Raw genomic sequence first — 27,042 nt, forward strand, 5'->3', positions numbered from 1 at the left:
AATGATCAGTAGAGACTGGAATAGCTTGTGGTACTCGACTGAAGCCTATTATCACGAGGACTTAGTCCGACGGTTCTACAATACGAGGGAGTTGGAAGGGACTAGGATCTTTGTTGTGGTGGTGAAAAGGAGGAAGGAAGTGACGACGGGGTTGTTGGCTGAGATTCTAGGCATTCCGCCTGGAATCCATCTGGATGTTACGTTGCAGGAGTCCCAATATAATGGGGTAGAGCCATTGATGAACATGACGGTTACAGAAGAAAACTACAATGCGATATCGCATTGTGTTCGCCAGGCATCCCTTAGGACCAACCAGCTGGCTGCAGCTCAGTGGATTGGTCGGAACGTCCTGGGGAAGGAGAAGGTCAGCGACATCGGCCTGAACTGCCTCCACATCTTATGGATACTCCAGAGCGAAGTACGAAGTTTACGTATCTTGGAGTTCTTGCTTAGCATGATTAGGGGAGTAGGGAAGTCTGTTGCACCTCTCCCTGTGTTGATAACCAAGATCATCCTGAAGTTGAGAGCTGCTCAGGCGACTGATAGGACTTACATCACCCTACACCGTAACCATCGCATCTATAAGGAGTGTGTCCAACGGGTTTGGAGGTTGCCTGAGGATCGGGTAGAGGACGAGGAGTATGATGGGGGAAATGAGAATGCTGAGGAGGATGGGGGAAATGAGAATGCCTCGGAGGATGAGGAGGACTTGACGTGTTTTGATGCGGATGCCTTGGAGAGGTGTCTTTGGTCGATCACGTAACGCATGGCTGTGATTCATCGTGGCATGCGTTCGCTCAACACTATCTGCGAAGACCTCCGGACTCGACAGGCAACGATGCATCATAACTTCGAGATCCGTACACAGAGAGAGGATGAGAGGTGGGAACAGATGAGGGCCGAGCTAAAAGCTCAGAGCCAGTTCCGGGCCGAGATTCTTACACGATTCCCACCTCACGGGGATTCTCCGTCTGAGGACACACCATCGAGGTACGAGCGTCATCGCCGAAGGACGGATGGTGCTGGCCCATCGGGAGCTCAGGAGCCATCTCCGGACCGTGTGCCCTCCGCTACCAGTACAGGAGTGATTAGGGATAGTATAGTTTGATGCTCTATGTTTATTTGTAGTTTCATTATTGTCATTTATTTTAATGTAAGTTTTATTTCCGTAATTTGAATTTTGTAGTGAAATATACTTCGAATGAAATTTTTAATATAATGCGGTTATTTTCATTATGCGTGGTTGTTTAATATTGATCCCACCTTCCCAAATTGTTTAGGGGTGGTTTTATCTATTCCAGCATGATTTTTATATGACCCTCGTCTTAGAATTTATTGCGGAGTCAAGGTGAAAATATGGCCGTTTAGGCATATCTATGAATAAGTATCATGGTAGGATGAAATATCGATTAAATAGGTAGATTATATCATAAATTCAACCTAAAAGATACTAGGTTTGATTTAGAATCAAGAAAATGATTTGTTTCCGTTTTCGGGTTTGGAAATTTTAGGACTTCGAAACCGCCAGTAAATACTTTTGGCAATTTCCCGATCCGTTTTAGCAACTTAAAACCTATATAAACTTCATACATTCTACACTCACAACTCACACTACACCTAACCTCCATCACTCACCTTTCACTCCCGTGATTCCCTCGTTTCGGCTCATTTTCCGAAGTTTCAAAGAACTCCGAAGCGCTTTTCAGGCTTCTACAGAGGCGCTTCTCTCTGCAATTTTTTCAGTTTTTTGTCGAGGCCTTTTCAGCAAGGTGACCGCGACCAGCTAAAACACTGGATTTCCAATTCTTCAGAGCGACTCTCGCATACGACTTCGTGGACCTGAAAAATTCCGGTTTTCTGCGGGTAGTTTCGGATCATTCGCAGCTATTCCAGGCGTAGTTTTGAGATGACATCTCCAACATTGATACCGAACAGTCTTTTCAAGATTTGTTCCAAAGCACTACTTATGGTGCTTGGTTTTGTAAGCGATCACATCACGTTGGTTGGGGAGCCGCTTATGGTAAGACCTAATGCACTTTATTCTCCAACTCTAGCATCTTATTTTTACGATAACTGCATTTTCTTTGAAAGACCAGATGGAGAACAAGTGTTCTCCATCAACATTGATAATGAACCAATGGAAATTACCAGGTTCTTGCTAGCATTTGTTCTTGGACTTGCTATGCCATTGAAATACAAGACCCATGGTGTTATTGGGTAGATAATATGTATGTCTACACTTATGAGTTTTTGCATGAGTCGTATGGGGCGGGCATTTTCCGTATCGAGGACCAAGGGGACTATAACGTCGCTTTTGGTAGCCTGTCCATGAACATAGGAACTGTTATGTTTTGGATCATGCTAAACATTTTAGGGGAATGGCATTTTTCTTCTGTGAATGATGCCACTTTACAGTTTTTCCTTGCTTTAGCCACGGGACGTATGTGTCATGACCTTCCCCGAACCTTGATGTCTAATTTAGCTCGATCCCATAGCATGAGGCATAAGTTCCTTCTTAAGCCTGTTCTAGTTTCCCGTATTATGCTATGTTTCTTTCCTATTGTTTGTACACATTTCACGGATTGGATTACGGTCGACACTGTACGACCCACCAATAGTATTATTCGATCCTTCCGTGCAATGACTTGGCAAGGGTGGAGGATACAACCTCATCAGGTTGCACCCTACACCCCATCAGACCAAGTGGCTCTTAATAGGTTAGCAATAATAGATGATAAATGGCGGAAGCCCGCAAATTATCATGGCATGGCGGGGCCTTTAAAGGAACCTCACTTCTTTATGGAAGAAGAGGATGAGGAAGATGATGAGTAATCGCGGGGAGATAAGGTAAGTTTTCATTCTAGTTAGTGTCTGCTTATGTCCAAAGCAATTTCATTCTTGTTAACCCCATAATGGGTAGAACTTCATTATAGAGTTAGAGTTCGTCGGTTTTATTTCCTATATTAGTATGTTCTAACTTTGTTTTGCAGATGTTCTGAATTTCACATGTTTCAATGGTATTTTTCCTACCCTTTTTATTTACAATACTTTGAGGACAAAGCATGCTTCTTGTTTGGGGGCATCAAACACGTGTAATTAAGGCATCTGTTAGGATATAGATATGTATAATATGCATTTGTCTTCTAGTAAAATTTCAAAAATTCAAAAATATAAATAAATAAGTTATGCTATACACTTAGGAATAGTGGTATTGTTTTCTTTCTCTATGCTCTTAACAATCTAGAAGTCTCCACGAGCTTTTGCATTAGAATAATTGTTAGAAACTTAGGTTAATATGTAGGTAATAATCTTTGCATCTATCTATAAATATATTACATGAGTATCTATAATTGTTAGCAGTAAGTTTCTGAAATCTAGGCTAGAGTACTTATTCTACAAATCCTGTGAAAATATAGCCTAAAGCCTTATATGAGCGAAACATTTGAGAAATGACACAAGGGAGAAGTAAAATCCGGATAGAGAAATCACACGTCCACTTGCTTGATCACTAAACCATATCCTAAGCGAGAATTTAGGCCCTCTTTGGATCGATATAGCCAGAAATTCAACCCTATGAATTATTTTCCACTAGTCGCCCCTCTGAGCCTTTCTTTAGCTTTCCATAAACCACAAATCCTTTACCCTATTACAAAAACAAAACAAAATAAAAAAATTGAACTTACCCAATCTAGAATAAGTCTGAGAATAGAATGAGTGAAGAAAGAAGAAGAGAAAAACCTGTGTAAACAAAAATTAGTTAGTTGCTTTAGAAAAAGAAAAGAAGTTTCCATCCAAGGAAAAGAAAAAAAAAATAGAAATAAATAAAAACTCCAAAAATAGAATAAAAGGGAGTCAAAAGCCAAAGAAAAAAAAAATATGGCTAAAGATGGAAACAAAGTATAGAAGCAAAAGAAAATAACAAGGTTTTCTCTAAGTTACATAATATGAAAACTCTATTATCTCAAACTTGTCCTTTTTGAATATCCATTTCCTTCCTTCTTAAACCATCTCCTAATCCCCGCAACACCTAATAAAGACCTCTAGCTTAATTAGAAATAGGTTAGTGTGATAGTAAGTAGCAGATGTGTTTGATCGACTCCGGCTTCCTTGTTGTCATTAAGATTGTAAGGTAAAGTATGCCCACTGCACACTGGAGTAGCGGAACTTGAGTGGAAAAATCAGAGTGTTGTATCTTGACTATTATTGTGAGAACCTACTTAAGGACGCTATTCCGAGTTTCAGAAACGGACCCGCTAGGCATTTCATAGTATTACTCATTGTATATATATTTATTGTAGATGATTGATTATTATGCATATATTAGCTTAGGTTTCGACTTGATTACTCTATATGCATTGCTAGTGAGAGGTATAGTTAATTTAGAGCATGGATAAGGAAACAATAGTTTTATTTCTTAGTCGTTGTAGTATAGATGAAGTTTGTGAGTACCTTCATCGAAAAACTCTCCGCGAGGGCTATAACTTCGTCCACTAGGGAATTCCTAGTGGTTTAAGGCCTTGTTGCATATGGTCAATGCAATCGCGACTCAAATCAAACGAGAGTAGTTAGAACTCCATTTTTTGTCACTTATTCTAATTTCTCATCTTTGCTTGAGGACAAGCAAAATGCTGTTTGGGGGTGGTTTGATAAGAGCCCAAAACTGTAGTTTTAACCCTAAAACAGTCATACTATTAGACCAATATTGTGAGTAATAATTAAGAGTTAACACTGATTACGTGTTTTTATGCATTTCAGGCTTCAAAGTCCATTATCTGCAGAAATGTGCCACTTTAGCGAGATAAAAGAGCAAAGGTCGGTTACTAAGTAGTTCCGTGATTAAAGGCCAAGTTTCAAGAAGACAAAGCCTTTCTAAAGCCCGGTCAAAAGCTGAAAAGTCGACGCTTGGCGAAAACAAACAAAGTTAAGCGAGAACTTCGAAGGCCATATCTTTGGACTCAGACCTCGGAATGGGGCCTATCTTATGTCAAAACGACCGGCTCGGAAAGAGCTTTCCAATGGTTTAAGCCGTGATCAAATTAGAGGAGCAGAAGTAGACGAAAAGTCTGTTGAAGCCAACTGCAGCTGGAGAGGCCTTTTTGGACTGAAAGAATTGGGTTTTGGGCCTGATTCTCTGGCCCAAACCATGGCTCCAAGCCCATGCACGATTTTTGGATCTGAAAGTATAAAAACCAAAGCTTAGCTCTTTGTTAATGGTAGATAAGAGGTAGAGAATAGTAGATAGAAAGTAGCCATTAGAATAGCTTCTAGATCTAGATTTAATTAGTTTTAATTAAGTTTAGTTTCAAATCCAATCCTTGTTTTAGATTAAACTCTTAGAATCATTACTCTTAATTAGTTTGATTAATAAAATAGCTAGTTTGTTAATTTTGATTCTTGTCATTTACATTTGTGTTAGATCTGATTTCATTTATTACTTGTTATTCAATTCTTAGTTATTAATTAGATTTTAATTATTATTTAATTTAGATTAGTAAAATTTCAATTCTTTATATTATGTTTAGTTTTATTTTAATCGGAAATGATTGCATAATGATTCTCGGCTAAACCTCCATTAGAGGGGGTTGAGAAGCCTTGATGAAAGCTTGATTCCGATTATCGTAGAGTCGTCGTAATTTCCTTTCCACTCTAGAAATGATTAGTTCACCATGAGAATGGGTTTAATCATTCACATGCTAATTATGAATTGGTAGAAATGCCATGTGTAATTAGGGGATTAGGAAGAACCAATTGTTCGTGAAGCGTTCAAGTCGGATTTCGAATTTATCGTCATTAATAGGATTAAGTGGAGTTAAGGTGGAATCAATCCCCCTCTAACTCCTTATCATCGAATCAACGTAGCATAACCATAGTTATTTTGATAATCGACTAATTGTATCTTGTAGGTAGTTGCATCGTAGTCTAGTTGCCACTTCGTAAATCTCTCATTAGACTTTAGTGTCAAAAGTACTTATACTGAGATAACATTAACATGCGGAAGGACTAGGAGTGGAACGAACTTCCTACTCCACTATATCTCATAGGATTGAGAGTAGAATCTTTGATAAACAAATTAGGCACTTAAGATAGTTTTAGTTTACTTACGTTTTGAGTTCATCGTTTATTTCGTAGGTAGACTATTCAATTTTTACGTTTATCAATAACCAAGTTGCAAATGACAATAACCAAGTGTCTAACAAACAACATGTTTCCAAAATGTTTCCAAAATACCAAGCATAATATTAGGTCATCCTTGTTGTGAAGCTGGCTATGAAATATCTCCACTGCAAGATGCTTGACTTCATATATCATTCAAGGAAGCTTATTTCATTCTTCTCTTTGGTGGATGCATGGGTGTTATGATAGAGCTATTGCACCATATTTATGCAAAAGTTGTAGGCTGTGACTAAGCTGGTGGCTGAGTCTGTCCTTGACTATAAGATGCTTCAGTTTGGTTTTCTGCATTTGCCCTACCTTTTTCTCTTCCCTTGTCACCCCTACTGCCCATTCCTCTACGCCTCACAGGTACATCACCCCCATTGCTTGTGTTAGCTTCAATCACTTGACCACTGACTCTTCCTCTTGCCCTTACCCTTCCCCTTCCTCTTCCTCTCACAGCCTTAACACTTTCAGCAACTTGTAAGCTTTCATTGACTTCTGTTTCCCCTCCCCTTCCCCTTCCTCTCATAGCCTCAGCACCTTCAACACTTTCATTGAATTGATTAGTTTCATTACCTCTCACAGCTTGAGTAGCCTCCTCAGTACCTTCGAAAACTTGATTAGTTTGACTGCCTTGTGCTCCTCTTCCTCTTCTCATCTGCCTCTTACAGGTTCAGTACCTTCAGGAACTTGTAACCTAGTTTCAGGGTGAAGTGGTATAGTCAGGTATGGGTTTGGAAGTGCTATAGTTCTAGGCCTCCCACCTCTTCCCTTTGGTTTTGAAGTTGGATTTGAACCCACCTCACCAACTTGGCACCCCCTTACATTAGGCCCAATCACTCCACACTAGTTGAGTTACATTTTCATCATCAGCTTTCCTTCTGTTCACTCTAGGCCTCCTTGGTTGTCTTTATCTCACTGAGGGGTAAGTGCACTCAACTGGTTGAGGCTATAAAATAAAAGTACAACAAATAAGCATCTATATATACCAGCAACAAATAAGTATAAAACAATTAGCCATAAACTAACCAACTCCTACTCATCCTCATGCAAGTAAGGTGTGATATGACCACTACAGGCAGCTTTGTAAGCTTTGGCAGTTAAGTAAAGGCTACAGTACCTTCAAAACCCAACAACAAATAAAACAATATGTAAATCAGTAAAAATGAGTAAAACACATTTAATAATTTTAAAAACAAAACATAACTACTTACTCAACATATTGAAACCTCCTTGGTTTTAACACTACCACAGTATGAATGCAAGGGATCCCTGTAACTTGCCATTCATTGCAGTCACATGTCCTATTCGCCAAACTAATAACCCCTCACCATAAGTATTTCTCACAAGAAACTTATTGTCATCTGCTAGAGCAACAGTGAATTCCCCAATTAAATTTTCCCTTTTATAGATTATCTCCTTAACCCTAGGCACCAGCTCATCATCAGTCCAATCGTTACTTTTCTCCTTCCTATCATACAACAACTTCATCTGTAAAATCATGATACAGGACACCATCTTAACAATTGGTTTGTCCCTAGCTTCTAATATGAAACTATTCCATACTTCTGGGAAATTGTTAGAAAGATGGTCTGACTTAGCTGTTTGATCGAAATGTGATCTTGCCCAAAGAGTAATGTCTTCAGTCAACAAATACTGCTTTGCATTCTCCTCTCTCTTCCCAAGCACATCCATGAGTTTCACAAATTCTGTTGGGGAGAAAGTCTTTGCAGCATTCGAAGCTTCAAGCTTCAAGCCCCTCCATCTGGTATTCATGTTTTTTACCATGTGCCTGAAGCAAAATCTGTGATTGCAGTTGGGGAAATAGTCTACAACAGCATTCACTAAATCTTTCTGTCTATCAGATATAATGGTTAGCTTCTCAGGGTGATTAAGGAGATATGGTGCCATAATATCTAAAAAAGTGTTCCAAGTCTCAGTGTTCTCTGCAACATAGACACAAAATGCAAGGGGAAACATCCCATTATTACCATCTAAAGAAATGATTAAGAGGCAAACTCCCCCATGCTTCCCCTTCAAAAAACATCCATCAAGTCTAAGAAGTGGCCTACACCCTTTGATGAAACCATCTATGCAAGCTTTGAAAGATACACAACAACCTATGAAACTCATATAGCTTGCATCCTTACTACATCTAACAATACTACTAGGATTAGAAATTAGCAGTTGCCTACACATCTCAGCCACTTTACCATATGACAAATCATAGTTTCCATGTATCCTCTCCATGGCTTCTAGGTTCCTAGCATTCCAAGCTTTCCAGTACTTAATTCTAACTTGGAACATATGCATCACTATTTATTTTTTATGTCAGTAGGCTTAAAAGTTTTATGATGTAACATCATGTCCTTCTCAACTTGTTCTGCAATCCATGTAGCATTAGCCATTGAATTTTTATCTTCATCATCAGCCTCACAGGTATGCTCATTATTCAGCTTTCTAAGCTTCATGGTATGTTTATTTGTCATTACCCTGATGTAACACCTCCAATTACAAGGCTCCTTTCCCTTGTTCTTTCAAATACCTTCTATCTTCTCACTGTCATTCCTCTTAAACTAGATTACAAACTTATTCTTAATAGCATACAATCGTACATACTTTCTACATTCATATCTATCCCTCCACCTCTGCCCAACAAAAAGTTTTAATCCTGTTTCCTCACCAGTCACACCTTCATCAGTTAGTATCTGAAATGTGTTATTATGTATCATATTGTCTACAAGGTCATCATCTACATCAACTTGGTTTTGAGCATTCCTAGGTTAATGCACCTCAGTCTCATTTACAAAACCCCCAACATTTTGATCACTATTAGACTCACCCTCAATAGGTACATAATCCTCATCTGATGAAGTATCACTATGATATCTCTCTTCTGCATCAATTTGATCAAAATTGATCTCTACCCTCACAAGGCCATCTATAAATGAATATAAACAAATCAACAAATTAAAAAAATAATAATAATGGAAACACAAATACATGTTTCAACCCCATATGTAAATCAATAAACATTTTAAACCTTTTGAAGCATTGACATTAGCTGCAACATCCTCTGCAATATTGTAATTATTGAAGACAAAGTTTAGAAATCAAATGTAACAAAAATGACTTATGAAAATAGTAGTGTGAGAAGAAAAATACCTTCAGTCTAAATATTCTTTCCCTTTTGGTTGGTTGAACTAGCAGATCCCCTTTTACTCTTATTTATTGATGGTCTTTCAACAGAGTGGTCCCCTCCATTTGGTTCATGTCCCCTAACCCCACTACCCTTCTCAATATTATATTCTAACAATTTGTGTTTCATTTGGAACCTGCCTTTTGTCAAGTTGTCCAGCTTGTCATATACTTCAATATCAGGTCACTCAGCTAAGTCAAACACCTTCCCCACCTTATATTTTCTACAAGTATATCCTCCAAACTCATGCACACTGTCATCATCACTGTAAGGGCAGCCATCACCTAAATCTCTACCCTCACTGTCATAATATCCATTATAGTACCCACCACCAGCACTAAAATATCCACCTTCACTGTCCTCATTACTATCATCCTCATCACTATCATCTTCATCTCTATCATCCTCATTACTATCATCCTCATCACTATCATCCTCATCACTATCATCTTCATCTCTATCATCCTCATCACAACTGTTTCACTAATCTCAAATACAAGTGAGTGTATCATGTATCATTTGTTATCATTCACAGCATGAGACCACATATACAACAAGTCTGCATCTGAAGTAATAACTCTAACATCATGGCCTTCCTTTTCAACTCTAAAATGTGATGCATGTTTAAAAATGGGGCTTTTAACTAATTAACCTTTTCTTTTTCTATGATGAATAAAAAGTTTAGAAGCCTTATTATAGCAATAGAGATTCGATCTTCGAACTTAGACTAATATATGTACAATAGTTTTTGCATCTTTTCATGAATGGCATGCATAAGCATTTGATTGTATATAGCAGTGAGTTTTCGAGACCAAGGTTAGAACAACTAAGTTCCATATCCTGTGAGAATCTAGCCAAAAGCCTTGTCTAAATGATTATTTAGTGATAACACAAAAGATGTCCGGATAGAAAGACCACACGTCCACTTGCTTGATCTCCACGCCATATCCTAGGAGAGAATTTAGGCCATTTTTGGATCGATATAGCCAAATAAATGTTAAAACCCCAAAAAGATAGTTTTCCTCTAGTTACCCCTTTTGAGCCTTCACCAATTTCTAAAAGCCTTTTTATTCTTTACCATAAATCCCTAACCCATTACAACACACAATAAAAAGCTTACTCAGTTGACGAGTTGAGAATTGGATGGATATCAGAAAAAGAGAAGAGAAAATCTTGTACAAAAATAGATCAATTAATTGCTTTGAAAAGAAAAGAAAAGAAAGACCCATCAAAAACCAAAACTCTAAAAAAATAATAATAATAATAATAATAAATCAAAAATCAAAGAAATCAAAAATCGAATCTCCCAAAAGTTCAAAATCAAAATAAGACGATATCAGAAGCAAAAGCAAAGTTATAACTCCCAAATTTTCATAATCATATGGTGTCACAAAGCCAAAGGGCTAAAGAATCACAATTCATAAGCAAAGAACAAAACAAGATTCTTCTTTAGTTACAAGTATCTTGAAGACCCAATTTCTCAACTTATCAGATTTTTGTTTTCCCTTCCTTTTTCTTTCTAAATCATCACCCTAGTACCGTAACTCCTAATAAAAGACATCTAGCTTAATTAGGAATAGGATGGTGTGATAGTAAGTGGCAAGTATGATCAATCGACCCTGGTTTCCTTTGGACATTATTCGTGTATGTGAGGAATATAAATGATCACTGCATTTGAGAGAATGAAACTTGAGTGAATCTATCAGAGAGTTTGTGTTTTAACACATCCCTGTGAGAACCCACCTTATGGACGCTCTTTAAAAGTTTCGGAAATGACTTTGCTTTTCCATTTCATTTCTCATGTTTTGTGCATTTATCTTTAGATGATTAAATTACTGTACATATGTTATTCTAAGTTCAAAGGAGTTTGTCTTTATTCACCGCTAATGAGATGTATAGACTTCTGAGAATAAATAAGGAAAGAAGACCCTTTGTACTAGATAGAAGATGTTTGTGAGTACCTTCTCTAGAAAACTCTCATAAGGCTTAAAGCTCATCTGCTAGGGAATTCCTAGTGGTTTAATTAAGGTCTTGTTGCATATGGTCAATGCAATCGCACTCCGCAAAACGAGATTAGTGATAAGCACCCAAAATTGTAATATTAAACCCCGTAAAGACATAGCAATTTGGTTAATTATGTGTTTAATAATCATGAAATAATTGTATATTTGTACTTTTGCATGTTTTTGCAGTTAACGTGAAAATAATGGTTAAACATGCATTAAATCATAGGATTAATGTATATATCTGAAGTCTTCCTATTCAGCCCATGTGAGCTCAACAAAACCGTACTAAAGCTCGAGGACTTAAACGGGACAGAATCAAGTCAAAATGGGATTACGTGTAGAAAGCATCAAACTTCGAAGCTTATATCTCTTGACCTGGACTCCGATTTCGGCGAGTAAGCTGCCCAGATGATCAGTACGACAAGCTCTACCTCATGTCAGATTTTGCACAAATCGACTTGCGAACCCACCAATGGACACAGCATATAGGACCCACTCTACGGGCCCACAAGAAGAGCTAAGTCATCAATCATAGAGCAAGTCAAGACAAAAGTGCCAAATTATTGGCACAAATTGACACATTGCATGTATTAATTACCTTAACTAGACTTTTTGTGCCAAAATAGTGCTAATTTTGGCATGATTAGATTTGAAGATAAGATAGTAATAAATGTGAGTAATTGGTGGGAGGTGCTTTCATGTGGTAAATGAGATAATGCTCTCATATGTATTGAATTTGGAATTGGAGGATTCATTCCATTCTCATGCATGTTTTCGTTTTCTAGTTTTAGTTAAGTTCTTGTAATAGTGTTAATGGTGGAAAACTTGTGTTCTTGAAATAAAATCAGTTTTTCTTAAGTAAAATCAGTTCTTTAATTTCTTCTTCTTCCATTCTTAAATTAGCATAGCACAACTTGCATAATCATTTTAATCCCATGATCATGAGCTAAACCCTCCAAGGTGGAGGGTTAATGATGCTCATGTGAGGATCAGGCTACGTTTTAGAGTTCAAAATCACTACTTAGGTAATTAGGAGTCATTTTGTAACTTGTCACAAAAGGGCAGTGACCGACCAAGTTTGAAGCCTGGAGCTTCATATCTGGTCATGTGCGTGACCCAGGTGACAATGGGATGACTTGCATGCATGACCTTCTGGTAGATTCATACCCTGAAGTTTGACCTGTTGGAATAGAATGAATCCAGAAGTTGAGATGGTATTTTAAAGATGAAATATCAGTTCAACTCCTCATGCTAGTCAGATGGACTCAGAGATGAGTACATCTTGCTACGGATCGATCCTCAAGTCCGTTTTCGGGTTTGTCTATGAACCCAAAATGGATTAGAGATGGTAGTGATCTATTTCTAAAAGACATGTAGCTAGACTTTGCATAAGTAAGATTAAACCTCTACCTTTCTCTCTCTTTAGTTTTCTCATTTAAACAACTAAAGTTTTGTTTTTTTTACCTTGTCTTGCATGTTAAGTTACCATAGGGAGTAAAAATAAAAAGTTTAAAATAAAAATCCTTCTCACTAGTTCCCTTGAAACATATTCTAGTTGTGACATCAGCCTAGTATTTAGGTCGGAACGAAAACCCTTACTCTAACCATACACACGAAGACACGTGAGTAAGGAAATCTTGAATATTGGTATGTGAAACTTTCGTACAAATAAACCATCAGAGTGCTAACATCAAATGATGTCGCTACCATCCTAAAGACTCAAGGAACATATGTTACAAGCCGGAATAGCTCCAAAGGGAACCCCCTCTCCTACCCTTTCATTCATTTCGTTTTTCTTCATTTCTTTGGATTTCATTTTTTTTCTTCACGTTTCGCTACTGATTCGTCTCCTGTCATTTTTTTGTGCTCACAGGTACCACAAACTCAGACCTGGAATAGAATCTATACCATTATCTAAGACTACAATGCAAATTTCATACGATTATAGATTTGTTGGATCGCGTGCGCTAGCTAATAACTCGCCCACGCGAGTCATACGACTCATGCGCGCCTCTATTTCATTCGTGTGCACTGGCTGTTTGTGCTTTGGATTTTAATCATTTTTCAACGACAGAACCTCCTATTCTGTCACACTCCAGTGATGTTATGAGTTATTTGCAGCTGTATTGGATTCTTCCAATACCTTTAGGAGTTCAGGACGTTCACGGGGTGAAATGTCGGTTTCATTTCATTGGCGGAGTTGCGGGACGCTGTCAGGTTCTACTTTTTAATATAATTTTGCATGATTCACATGTGTTTATCTGTTATATAGTAGGTAATGGACTATTATTTGCATGTTAGGATAGAAATATGTATGAATCATGTGCGTATGCCTGTTAATGTATATATACGTTTGAGTGATTATGAATTGCATGTTAATGTATATATACATTCCCGTGATTATATTTTGCATGGTTATATTTATATATATATAAGTAGACATTGTTGCATGCTTATTATCTATCTACATATGAGTGAATTGTCTTGTTCAATAATTTGATTTTGTCACGAAAAAGGCGAACATTCCAACAAGGGTTAAAATCTGAGTTGGGTAAGTTGTTTCTAAGCCCTTCGGGGTGAAGCAGCTCTCTATATGATATTCGCAATCTCACTAAGTATTGACGAAATCAAATTATTATGCAAAACACGGGTAGTTTAGAGTAGTATATTATTTTATATATAATACATTGCCTATTTAGTTTTTATGTATATTTTACGTCTTTGTCTATCATTATATATATACGCAGGCCCGGCCTTGAGCAGGTGCCATGTGGGTCGCACAGGGCCCCCAATATATAAGGCCCAAAAATATAGTTTTAGTGGAAAAGAATTATTTCGCAAATCAAAAGCCCAAACCGATGAAAAACCCAAAAAACCCAAAATTTCACAGTAAACAGTCGATTTTCTCATATTCTCTTTTCTCATTAATTATGTTCATAAAAAAAAAACAAAAAAAAACAATAGATATAATAGATGAGGAGATCTTCTCAATTACTAGATCTCTCTCTTCCTAATTAATAACGTTTTCTTTTAGAAAATCACTCCAATTAATTGCTTGAGTTGTCCTCAATTACTTAAATACAAAAAGAATTAGTAAAAAAAAAAAAAAAAAAACCCCTCATTCACCTTATGACCATCTAGTATCCTTTCATTCTCAATAATTTCTTTCTTTACAATTGTGGATTTGTATTAATTTTCACTTCGATCAATCTCAATTACTTATTCATCTAAATTTTGATTATTTTTCAAGTAAGTTAGAGATTAAAATCAATTTTTCCTTTTCTTAAATATTATTTCAATAACTCAATTTAATTCCAAAGTAATCTAATCTAATATTATTCACCTAACTTGATTTCTTGAAACGACATGATTGTTTTCCTAATGCATTCATAGCTTATAGAATTTTACTGATTGTTCCCATTACTGTCGCGTATGCAAAAAGAAGTTTTTTAAAATTAAAATTATTGAAATCATACCTTAGATCAACTATGTCACAAGAAAGTCTAAATGGGCTAGCGTTAATATCTATTAAAAATGAATTTTTAAATAAAATTAACTTTGAAAGCTTCATTGATGATTTTGCAGCAAAAAATGCGAGAAGGGAAATATTTCGATAATCCAATTTGTGTTGATGGAAGACTGGAAGAAGGCCACATTTCGCTGTTTGCACAGGGCCATTGAAAACTCAGGGACGGCCCTGTATATATGCGTACGTAGAATATCTTCGCCTGCTACCATATCTAGATACGTATGAGTAGTTTCGATTTGACTGTTAGCGTAGATATACATATACATAATATATATTTGCCTATTAGCCTCCATATACGTATTACTGATGTATATTTGCTTGTTCGTATAGAAATATATATATATGATACATCTTTGCCTATTAGTATATATATACGTATGATGAATCACTACATCATAAAGGCTCAATTGCAACGCCATCTGGTGTCGCTACAAGTACAAAAAAGCGTTGCAAATGATCAGTGGCAACGCCAATGTGGGCGTCGCAAAGGCGCTGCAAAAAATTGGGTCACAAAGACTAAAATGAGACACAACAATTGGCGTCACTAAAGCTTGAAAGTTATTGGAACACCTTGTGTTGTTGCTATTACTGTATTAGCGTTGCTAAAGCATTTTCCCAAACTAAATTAATTTTTAAAATATTTAAACTATTTGCAGCGATTGGCGTTGCAAAAAGTTCATTTTACCAGCACCCCCAACACCTACTAGCGTTGCAAAAGGGTTACTTTTAGTTGCACCCTTTGGGGTCACAAAAGAAGCAAAGCATTAGCTGCAGCGTTTTTGACGCAAAAGGTTTAAACCATTACCTGCACCAAGGACGTTGCCAAAAGTGTGCTTTTAGCTGCCCTGCTGCTGGCGGTTTTAGCCACACCAAATGGCTTTCCTCATATATATATAATAGGTATTATGCAATATTTTGAATCATTTGAATTTTTAATAACCTGCCCAATACAATTTATGATTAAACTAAAAACCCCAATCAGATGTATTTACAATAAATCATAGCAAAATATATTTCATTAACTAAGATCATCCAAAGAAATTATTTGAGCATCCGCACAATTAGTCTTTGCCAATATACTGAATTACATAATCTTTAAAGCCATCAACTAATTAAGATTAGTTCTTCAAAAAATAAGCCCTTTGGAGTATCCAAACCTTACACCCAATACTATAATAAAAAGTTTCTCATCGTTCTTTGCCTCAGCGCCTTCTACTTATTCAGCTTTAAGACGTCGCATTCGGTCTTGTAAGTTTAAATTGGGTATAAATATAAAAAAAATATAAGTACCATGGTAAAAGCTAGATACAAATAAATTTACTTACATAGTCCATACCTTACTACTACTAAAGTGGGCTCGACAATAGAATTCAATCTTTCCAATAGGTTCCTGAGTCTCGGAGTCACACCATAAAGATTTGAAATTCTATGCCTTTATAATTTACTTCAAATAATATCAAACTGCGAAAAAGCAACCCAATGAATGTAAATAAAAATATATTATATATTCCTCCAAGTATTCTAGGAATGGCTTTGAACCACCGCAATGGTTTGTTGGGAACTTTTGCCGATTACTTGAATTTTGCTCGCCAATTTTCTGCAATAAAATAAATATAATATCAAAACGAAAACTAGAAAAAATATAAACCAGACACAAGATTGTCATCTGTATTGAGCATGCTAGCATCATTTCAACACAACCTTTATTATAAACATAATACTTGGAAGTTAAGACATACACACTCCCCATAGCAGTTGCCAAATTAGCACAATAAGGTATATTACCTTGAAATCTTCTCTTCTAAACCAATCACAACATGCATTCCATTTTTCTTGTGCTTAGCCATTGTAAGGGTGTGATCGTGCGACTCCATCATTTATGAAACTCCTAAAGTGCTTGTGAAGATGAATACAATACAATTGAAACAAATAAATAAATAGTAAAATAAAGTATAGATGTCAAACTTGCATACACTTTCTTACATAGGATTTCTTAACAATATACGATCATGATTAAAAGATGCCATTAAACAAAGTATTACAAGGTGGCATTCACTAGCATTCAACTAACGACTACAAAATTACATTCAACCTACTTGTATGGCCCGTAAATCTATACATGATAAAAGTTTTACAGCCAACCAAAATCAGTAACAGCAACTCATTTCAATTACATGGTATGTAACCACGAAAACCAGTACCAAGTCAAATCATTTCAGTTACATGGTATGTAACGACAAAAACCAATGAAATTTTTTCTCTACCAATAACCTAACACATATATAACGTACATTTAAGCACCAAATCCATTGCTATAAATCCCCTCAAAGATTTTAGTGAAACTACAATCTTGATTATCTTGCAACTCTGAATCTCAAAACACAAGGTACTCTTATAACTTCTTTTATATGCTTCTTAGTTTACGCTTGAAACTTTTAACACATGCAGTAACCATGAGTATTGTTACTTGATATATACATATATAATCATTTAATTCAGACCCTTGCATATGTAATATAGTAGTGAGATATCTATTGCTGCAGAGATGTTATGAGGTATTGGTGCTTATATTACGAAGAAGGTAAAGACAATAAGGAGAAGAAAGATGAAAAAAATAACAGTAGCAGCACTAAGAAAATGGGCACGGCCAAAGCAGCAGCCATGGTGGGATCACAAAAGGTAAAGAATGGGACATCAGTAGGTATCAAATGGATCAAGACCCAATGCCAAATCTATATACATGATAAAAAGGCAACTTGGTCTCATACATAAGTCATCTCACAAAGCACGCACATGATGGAAACCAACAAGCACCTAGTTCATTTTTTTTTTAATTTAATCATCCTTAAATGGAAACCAGTACCAATTCAAACCACTTCAGTTACATGGTACGTAACAACAAACACCAATGAAAGCTTTTCTATACCAATAACCTGACACATATATAACACATTTAAACAAAATAAATTGAACAAATATGAAACAAGGAGAATCATACAGAAAAATCAGTAATGAACTACCAAACATTCAAAGGTCAACCAACGAACCAATAATACACAAAAACAATTACCATAAATCATTCATACTCATAAATTAATGAGAACATCACTAAGAAGTTTATTAGAACCTAAAACACTATGGGGATTGTGTACAAAACAATAGCGAGAACCTTAATTCCTATAGATAAACAATAAAAAGGTAAATAAATTACAACAAGGGGGTAAGAGATAATGGAGTACGAAATAGAATAAACCACTACAAAATATTCGAGCTTTGACAACGAAAACTTTAAACTTCAATTCGTTTAAAGATTGTAACTTTAATTCAAGAATTCAAAACCAAAAAATGGAACTTGAAGCATATAAGCGAGGAGACTATCTCAATTTAAAGGATGTACCAGTCGAGAATCACTAATCAAGAAAGCTTTAACGTTGCCAATTCACCAAATTTAAGCTAAAACAAGACCAATGGTCTAAGAATGGACGAAATCAATAAGAAAAAAGAAAAAACATTACAATGAAAAACCAATTTGAAAAAGAAGAAGAAGAGATTAAATTAAAATAGCCTAACATATTTTGTGGTACGCTCTGTGTCCAGTCAATGAAGAATGATTTTTTTTTTTTTTTTAAGCAGTGGTAGTTTTTTTTTCGATAGTAAGTAGTTCGTTTTTTAGGGTTTCTTTTGGTTTCCCAAATTTTTAGTGCAAGGTCTTTTAGAATTTTATTGGACCGCAAAAACTATTTCCAACGAAAATGATCTCGCCCAATATTAAACACTTACTAGCCTTACGTGACACCAGTGGGTGTTGCAATTAATATGGTACGAAAAAATATAAATTGGACGAAAAAATATAAAACTTATTAAAGACGCCAAGGGCGTTGCTAAATCCAAAATACCTTTTTGCAACCATTGTGGCGTAGCTAGTGCTCAATTGTTTCAGTAAAAATGAATTTCCACGTAAAAGAAAATTTCATATGAAAGCTTTTGCGATGCCAGTTAGCGTAGCAACAGTTAAATCCCAATAAGTTGGTACTAATAAGACGAAAATATTTTAGCAACCCCATTAGGCGTTGCAAAAGAGTGTGTTGCAACAGACCCCTTCTGTTGTAGTGAATAAAATATCTTCACATGCTAACGTCTCTAGCTTCGTCTGAGTAGATTATGTTTGTATGATTATATTTTATATGCCTATTTAGTAACTTAAATTACTTAAAAAAACATTTAATAATAATAATAATAATAAATATTTTGTGCCTTTATCCTATGCATAAATTTTAAATAACTTAAATAAATAAATAAATAAATATATATAATCATACATACTTTTAAAAAATAAATATATATAAATAAATATAAATATATATATATATATATATATATATATATACTTTTAAAAAATCACATAAATCTTAAACATATTCTAATGGTGTCTAAGAAATAACTTGAAGATTGAGGTTCCCTAATTACGATCGTGCTTGCACGCAAAACCTCCCTCATATCTTTCATGTGACATAGATGTTAGTTTATGCACACATATTCCTAGCTTCACTACTATGTTAGCAGCAGCTTAAGTCTATGTTCTTCACTTCTAATACTTAAGAAAATACTAAAATGCATGTAATAATAAGTTCCTTTTGTGCATCAGATCTAATTTTATGCTTGGATGAGATTAATGTATGGTAATAATAAATAATTTGAACATACTTATCATAGGAAAAAATACGATAGGAAATTGCGTAAGTTCTCACCTCAACAAAGTTCTTCATCTGTTAATAAAAATCATCAAAATACTTTGTCGCCATTAACTCTATTCGTTATGGCCGACGAAACTCCACCAGCTGAGATACCCCTTCTGGATTTCTATACTGCCTTACAGGAAGGACCTTCTTCCTGCATCAAACTCGGGGATATTGCGGGTGATTTTGAATCCCGTCCAACATTTTTGGATTGTTACATGTTTATCTTAAAGGCTTCACAAGTGTCTCTACTCACAGGATTCAATGACTGAAGTAGACTAATTAAGATACACTTCAATAGGCTACTCTCTAGAACAGCAACACAACTCTCTCTGGCGGCAAGAGGAAGAAGAGAAAGAAAAGGTTTTTGGGTTTTTTACATTAAGTCTATAGATCTGGACATGAGTCATATTTATATAGAGATCAAAGGCTTGTTTTTGTTTCTAATACAATATTAGAAACCGGCCTACTATAATAAGGAATTCAAAACTTTTTTTTTATTAGAGCTGAGGTTATGGCTGACCTCTACCTGTATTACATTCTAATATATATATACACCTTTCTTTGTCCTCCTTTATAATGTTCATAAGATCTACATTCAGGGGAGGTACAAGGAATTCAAAACTTGCTCAATAAGCAAAACTAGTTTTGGAAATTGGCTAAGCCCACTAACATATCACACATGAGAAGCCCAAGTTCAAGCCCTTAGTGGTGGCTTACCAATGTGGGACTATCACACAAACATAAAGTAGGAGGGAACACTCATTGTTCTACTTCTCCACTTTGTATACACAAGTAGTTTGAAATACACAAAGGAGAATTCCAACATGGAGGGCAAGTGAAAGTACCGACTTAATTCATTGTCGGAGATCTTGATGTGGTTTACATGACCCCAGGAAGGAAAGAATACATACACAGTGATTGCTTTAAGCAAGACGTTCCATTCCTGTAGGAAGTGGTAGTAATGGAAGGCGTTGCACATTTTATCAACCAGGAAAAGGCCAATGAAGTTAGCAAGCACATATATGATTTCATAAAGAAGTTTTAAACTGCCTTGTCCGTTTACTAGCTAGGTCCTGCTATAATCCCCTCCAATAATAGCATACTGATAAGAGCCCAAAACTGTAGTTTTAACCCTTTAATAATCATACTGTTAGACCAATTATGTGAATAATAAGTAAGAGTTAATACTGATTACGTGTTTTTATGCATTTCAGGCTTCAAAGTCCATTATGTGCAGAAATGTGCCACTTTAGCGAGATAAAGGAGCAAAAGTCAGCAGAACTTCCGAATGCCATATCTTTGGACTCAGACCTCGGATTGAGGCCTACCTTATGTCAAAACGACCGGCTCGGAAAGAGCTTTGCAATGGTCCAAGCCTTGACCCAATCAGAGGAGCAGAAGTGGACGAAAAGTCTGTGGAAGCCAACTACAGCTGAAGAGGCCTTTTGGATTTGAAAGACTGGGTTTTGGGCCTGATTCTCTGGCCCAAAACATGGCTCCAAGCCCATGCACGATTTTTGGATCTGAATGTATAAGAACAAAAGCTTAACTCATTATTAATGGCAGTTAGGTTAGGTAGCAAAAGCAGTTAGGTTAGGTAGATAGGTTAGAATAGAAAGTAGCCATTAAAATAGCTTCTAGATCTAGATTTAATTGTTTTATTTAATTAGTTTCAAATCCTTTATTAGATTAAACCTTTGAATCTTGTTCTTCATTTAATTATATCAATTAAGTAGTATTTTTTATCAATTTCGATTTTGTCATTTCCATTTCTAGATCTAATTTCAATTCTTGTTCTTATTTCATTTTAGTCATTAATTTAGATTTCATTATTGTTTAATTAAGTAAATTTCAATGCTTTATATTATGTTTAGTTTTAATCTAAATGAGAATGATTGCGGAATGATTCAAGGCTAAACTCCATTAGAGGGGGTTGAGAAGCCTTGATGAAAGCTTGATCCCGTTTATCGTAGAGTCGTCGTAATTTCTATTCCACGCCAGAAATAATTAGTTCACCATGAGAATGGGTTTAATTGTTCACATGCTAGTTATAAATTGGTAGAAATGCCATGTGTAATTAGGGATTAGGAAGAACCGATTGTTCTGTGTAGCAGTTCAATTCGGATTACGACGACTCATCGTTAGTGGATTAAGTTGAGTTAAGGTGGAATCAATCCCCCCTCTAACTCCTTATCACCGAATCATCGTAGCATTCCCTTAGTTGTCTGATAATCGACTAGTTGCATTTCGTGGGTAGTTGCATCGTAGTCTAGTTAAGTAATTAAGTAAATCTCTCATTGACTTTAAGTTGAGTATTGAGACTAGAAAACAAGCATCTGGGAAGGACTAAGATGGAACAATTTCCTACTCCACTTAGTGCAATTAGATCGAGAGAAGCTTTGATAATAGACTAGTAAAAGTCCAGTTTTAGTTTACTTACGGAGTGAATTCATCGCTCATTTTAAGAGGTAGACTATTCAAATTACTTTTATCAAATGGCTGCCATCATCTTAGTTTCACTTTCGTATTGTTTTAAGTAGTGTTAGTACTATTTTTAAAGTCCCATTTCACCCACCCACCCTTGTTTGATTCATCTTGTGGTCCATTTCATTTGAAAAAAAAAAAAAATTCGGGCAAAAGTACAGCACCTTCCTCCTTAGCTGACCGTCCCATTTGGAGCGACCACCTAAAACACCTGTAATTTGAAAATTACTTTCGAGCGAAAGCACTCGTGTTAAAATTTCCGGATTTCCACAGTTTTGATTCAAACTTTGATCTTTCATATTTTTTTGGTGTTCTAACTCTCTCTATACAACACAAGCGTAAACAAGACGCTATTCATAAGCGAAGCAAGGACGCTATCAGGTATTCCTTTCTTCCATACCTCGCATCTCCAGTTAGAGGTTTATACTAGTATATCAGAATTGTTTGGAGTGTTGCATGTTTAGTTAAGCTCGACTTAGTCTTGCATGAGATTAAGGTCCGGCCGAACAAAAACACCGAACGTAAATACACAACAACATCAACAATCAAATCTATCTCAGTATACCACCCACTACACCTCTAACTACTATTTCACACACACCACCTGATATAATGGGGGAAGAAAGAGAGACTCCTCTCTCGGACTTCTACAAAGCCTTGAGCGATAGCCCCAAATCTTGCATCGTTCTAGCAGACCCAGCGGGGGATTTCAGAATCCCTCCAAATATTTTTAATTTGTTACCCGTTTTCCATGGTTTAGACCATGAAAAACCTTATCAGCACATGCGTAGGATTGAACAAGTCCTAACAACATTCCACCATCCTACGGTTGGTACGGAACAAATTAAATTAAGGGTATTCCCTTTCACCTTAGCCGATAAGGCGGCGTCTTGGTTAACTGCCCAAGCGCCTAATTCTGTGGACTCGTGGGCTAAACTTGTTCAGCTGTTTATGGAACATTTTTACCCACCCCTAAAGACGGATGAGATGCTTTCCAAGATTCATTTCTTTCTACAAAATCCTCATGAATCATTTTCAGAGGCTTGGAATCGTTTCACCGATCTGCTTATAGAGTGTCCACACCATAACTTAGCGAAAGACACGTTAGTTCGTGCCTTTTTCAAAGGACTTCTACACCACCATAAAGAAGCCTTGACATAATGAATGGGGGTAGTTTCTTAAGCAAAGGAGCCTCTGAGGCTTATAAATTTTAGAGGATCAAACTAAAGCGAAATAATAATTGGGGGTAGTGACGATTACTCCCGCTCCGCTAGTTCTTCTTCAACAGTTAAGGCCGCCGGTATGTTTGAAATTAAACACGATTCCGAGCTTAAAACTCTAATCGAATCACTCACTAAAAAGGTAGAGGCCATTTCTGTACAACAAAAGCCTATCCCCGTCATGAATGTAAATTCAAACCCATGTAGTTTCTGTTGGAGTCCTGAGCATCCCGACTCCCACTGTCCTATAGCCTATGAACAGGGCTTGTTCCATTAATAGTGAACCTAAGCCCTTGAGACAAAATCCCAACTCCGGTTGGAGAAATAACCAACAAGTCACACCTCAAGGGTACAATAATCAATATGTTAGGCCAACGCACAGCTTTAACCAAGCTCCACTACGACAAGGACAGGGTCAGGGTAATTTTAATAATTATAACAACCAAGTGCAACCTCGACAAGGTCAAGCACAAGGTCAAGGTAATTATAATAATTATAATGCTAATAGAGGTATCGTTCCGGTCAATAATAATTATCAGAATCCACCAATAAATAATTCACGTGAAATAGTTCCAGTCACACCACCTGTGACTACTACACCCACACAACCGGATCGCCTTGACACCTTCATACAAGTGAGCCAAAAACTTTTCCAAACCATGGCTCAATCTAACCAACCAACACTTCTACAATCCGTTAATAATTTAACCCAACAAATTGGCTCAAGATAAAGCCCAAACCAAAGGTGTGTTGCCGTCACGCAATACCTAATCCTAAAACAACAAACACAGCCTTTGAGGTAACCGATAATACTAGTAATGAATATGAAAATGTAGGGAGATAAATGCCATCACCACTCTCCGTTCGCAGAGTGGTTGATAACAAGGTAACTATGCCTATAGTTACCCCCACCAAGAGTCCCCTACACCTACTATTTTACTAGATACCGCAATAGAAACTGAAGAGCCTACTACTTGTAGAGGTACCGGTTACAACACAACCTAAGAAACGTAAAAGCCACGGTTAAACATCCAGGTGATACCATTGCTAAATATAGACGTAAAACCACCGTTTCCACAAAAATTAGCCATGTTAACTAGGGATACAAATTACGAGGAGATTAGGGGCGTTTTCAAGAATCTAACTATAAACCTTTCCTTCCTCGAAGCTATTAAAAAGCTACCACACCATGCTAAGTTTCTTAAGGAATTGTGTACTACTAGGCGTAAGACAAATATACCAAAAGACGCCTTTTAACGGAACAATTCCCAACCTTATCTCAAACATAATGGAATTGTTAAGTACAAGGACCACGGTCGTCCCTATCATAAATGCACCTTAGGAGATTCTTATCGACGACATCGTTATTAGACACGGGGGCTAGTGTTAACTTACTCCCATTTTATTTGTATAGACAATTAGGTCTAGACAAGATGCAACCCATTAAAATGACGTTGCAATTAGCCGATCGGTCTATTAAGTATCCTAAGGGTGGAGTCGAAAATGTGTGGTAAAAGTTCAGGATTTCTACTATCCGGCTGATTTTGTAGTCCTCGATACGACGGTCGCTAACGACTCTGTCCGATCATTTTAGGGCGTCCTTTCTTGGCAACAACGCCAATGCGCTCATTAATTGCCGTGATGGTTCAATGTCCATGTCTTTTGGCCATCTTGCTTGTTGAAGTCAATGTTTTAAAACAAGACCAAGCATTACCCGATTCGTCTATGGATGGAGAGGTAAGCATGATCGAGAGCTTAAACCGAGATTATTTCAACAACACGTTCCCCGATAATCATATACCCAAAATTCTTTCCTTTGGAAAGTCGGACTCCAACATTTTCATTCCTACACTAGTCGATACACATATTATTGATGAGGGATCGGGATAGATGACTTTCTCAAAGATGTAGAGGACTACCATAGTAATGTGGATATGACCAATCTAGATGAGGAATTCGATGAGTTTTTTCGAGTAGGTGACAATTCACCCTATCAAGAACTAACTTGCACAACATCCACCTCGATTCCCCTCCTTCCACCCTTTTAAAGGAATCTCGAGTTTGCACTTTCGATCCTTTTGTTTCTCCCATGTGCTTCATAATTTTAAATCCTCCTAGCAAAATGATATACTGAAAGGACAAACTATTTGACACCTTCATTTTCAGAATTGAGACAGAACCTACACACAATGAATGAGTTCGGTGCTAAAACCACATCCTCATTGTTATGCGCTGTCTTTCTACAACTTATCCATATCCACCATATTCTCCACAACCATTCACTTTTCCACACTTATTTACTAGAACACCCACTCATTCAAAAATGAAAAAGAAGGTGCATGATAGGTTACACAATAGGGTTATCCGACTTCGCTTTCATTTCACTAGGTTGAGTCATAGGGAAAATTGGTGTTTCATTGTGTTTGGATATGTTTTCTGTGATATTTATTTATGGAATGATCCACAACTATTTCGGTTGTTGATATATGATCAACTGCATATTCATACATATGTTTTAGATGAAGTCTCGAGTATCTGACTATAAACGACTCAATTTCTGTGTTTGGTGCACTTCCTTTCACTTTAATATATTGGTGAGTGCACCATTAAGGTAACCGGGCCCTCCCTATGGAGTGTGTGGCTGTAAGTACCGGATCCTAAGTTCCCGGTTCACATAGTTCACGTTTTCCACTCTTGCATGTTTTTCTCGGATTTTTGAGTCATGTTTCTCTATGGTGTGAATTATGTCTTTATTGCTTATTGTTTTTCCTTCTAAAAATAAAAAAAAAATAAAAAAAAAAAAAAAAAAAAAAAATAAAAAAAAAAAATACACATAGTAATCTAGGAAGTCTCGAATCGACTTTAAAAAGACCATCTGCTAAAAACAAATTTTCTAAGCCGTTGTAAAAAAATTTGTTTGGGGGTGGGGTGTTAAATGTTTCGCATACTAAAATGTTTTATGTCCCATTAGAGTTGCTTAGGCCGTTTTATTGTATTACGATTCGGATTGACATAATCTATTAATTTAGAGTTCATTCGTTCGCATAACTTACGTCATGCACACACTTCGAGGCATTTTCCACTATCTCGTATGTCATCCGAAGTCGGAATAGAGTGTTTTATAGATCATTGGATAGGAAATTCTCTCCTGATCATTTCCATATCTCATTCTCAAAAAAATCGGACCCGATAACGGCGGGAATTTTGATTTGAAATTAGCGAAAAATCGAAAAAAATCAAAATTTCGATTTTGGGCTTCAACCCAACCAACCCACCACCACGACCGCGACCAGCGCTTCATGCCCTTACATTCTCAGCAACAGTTCATCGTTTTTTTCATCTTCCACCGCCATTAACAAAGCTCAAAACCCTAACAAAAATAAAAATTAAAAGAAAACCAAAATAACTCACGCTTCACCATCAAAGATCCAATTCAAATCTCCTCTAAAACTAAAACCAAACCACCTCCACCAATTTAACCCAACAAAAACCACCGAAAAAATCAAAAATTGGTGCTGCCACGCCACCACATCACCACCACCATCGTTTTTTATCACTAAGGTCTTTCCTCATTATTCCTACACCCTCTACAAACCCCAAACCGTATTCAAACTTCAAATGGCTCAACAACGAATTATCACGGAGCAAGTTTTCATCGCTTTGCCGACCACTTCGCCGCTTTACGGTGACGAAATGGCTAGTAGAGACT

The 27,042-nt window shown here is 36.6% G+C and overlaps 1 protein-coding gene across 1 annotated transcript; it reads right to left on the bottom strand.

Annotated features, from left to right (window-relative positions):
• Positions 1-7,401: 7,401 nt before the first annotated feature.
• On the bottom strand, positions 7,402-8,406 carry LOC147498282 (uncharacterized). The gene has a single exon (XM_086563194.1). It carries the CDS (start codon positions 8,404-8,406, stop codon positions 7,402-7,404), a length of 1,005 nt encoding a protein of 334 aa, XP_086419320.1.
• Between the last annotated feature and the right edge of the window lie 18,636 nt (positions 8,407-27,042).

This window comes from Coptis chinensis, chromosome 5, assembly GCF_015680905.1.
Source record: "Coptis chinensis isolate HL-2020 chromosome 5, ASM1568090v1, whole genome shotgun sequence".
NCBI lineage: Eukaryota > Viridiplantae > Streptophyta > Magnoliopsida > Ranunculales > Ranunculaceae > Coptis > Coptis chinensis.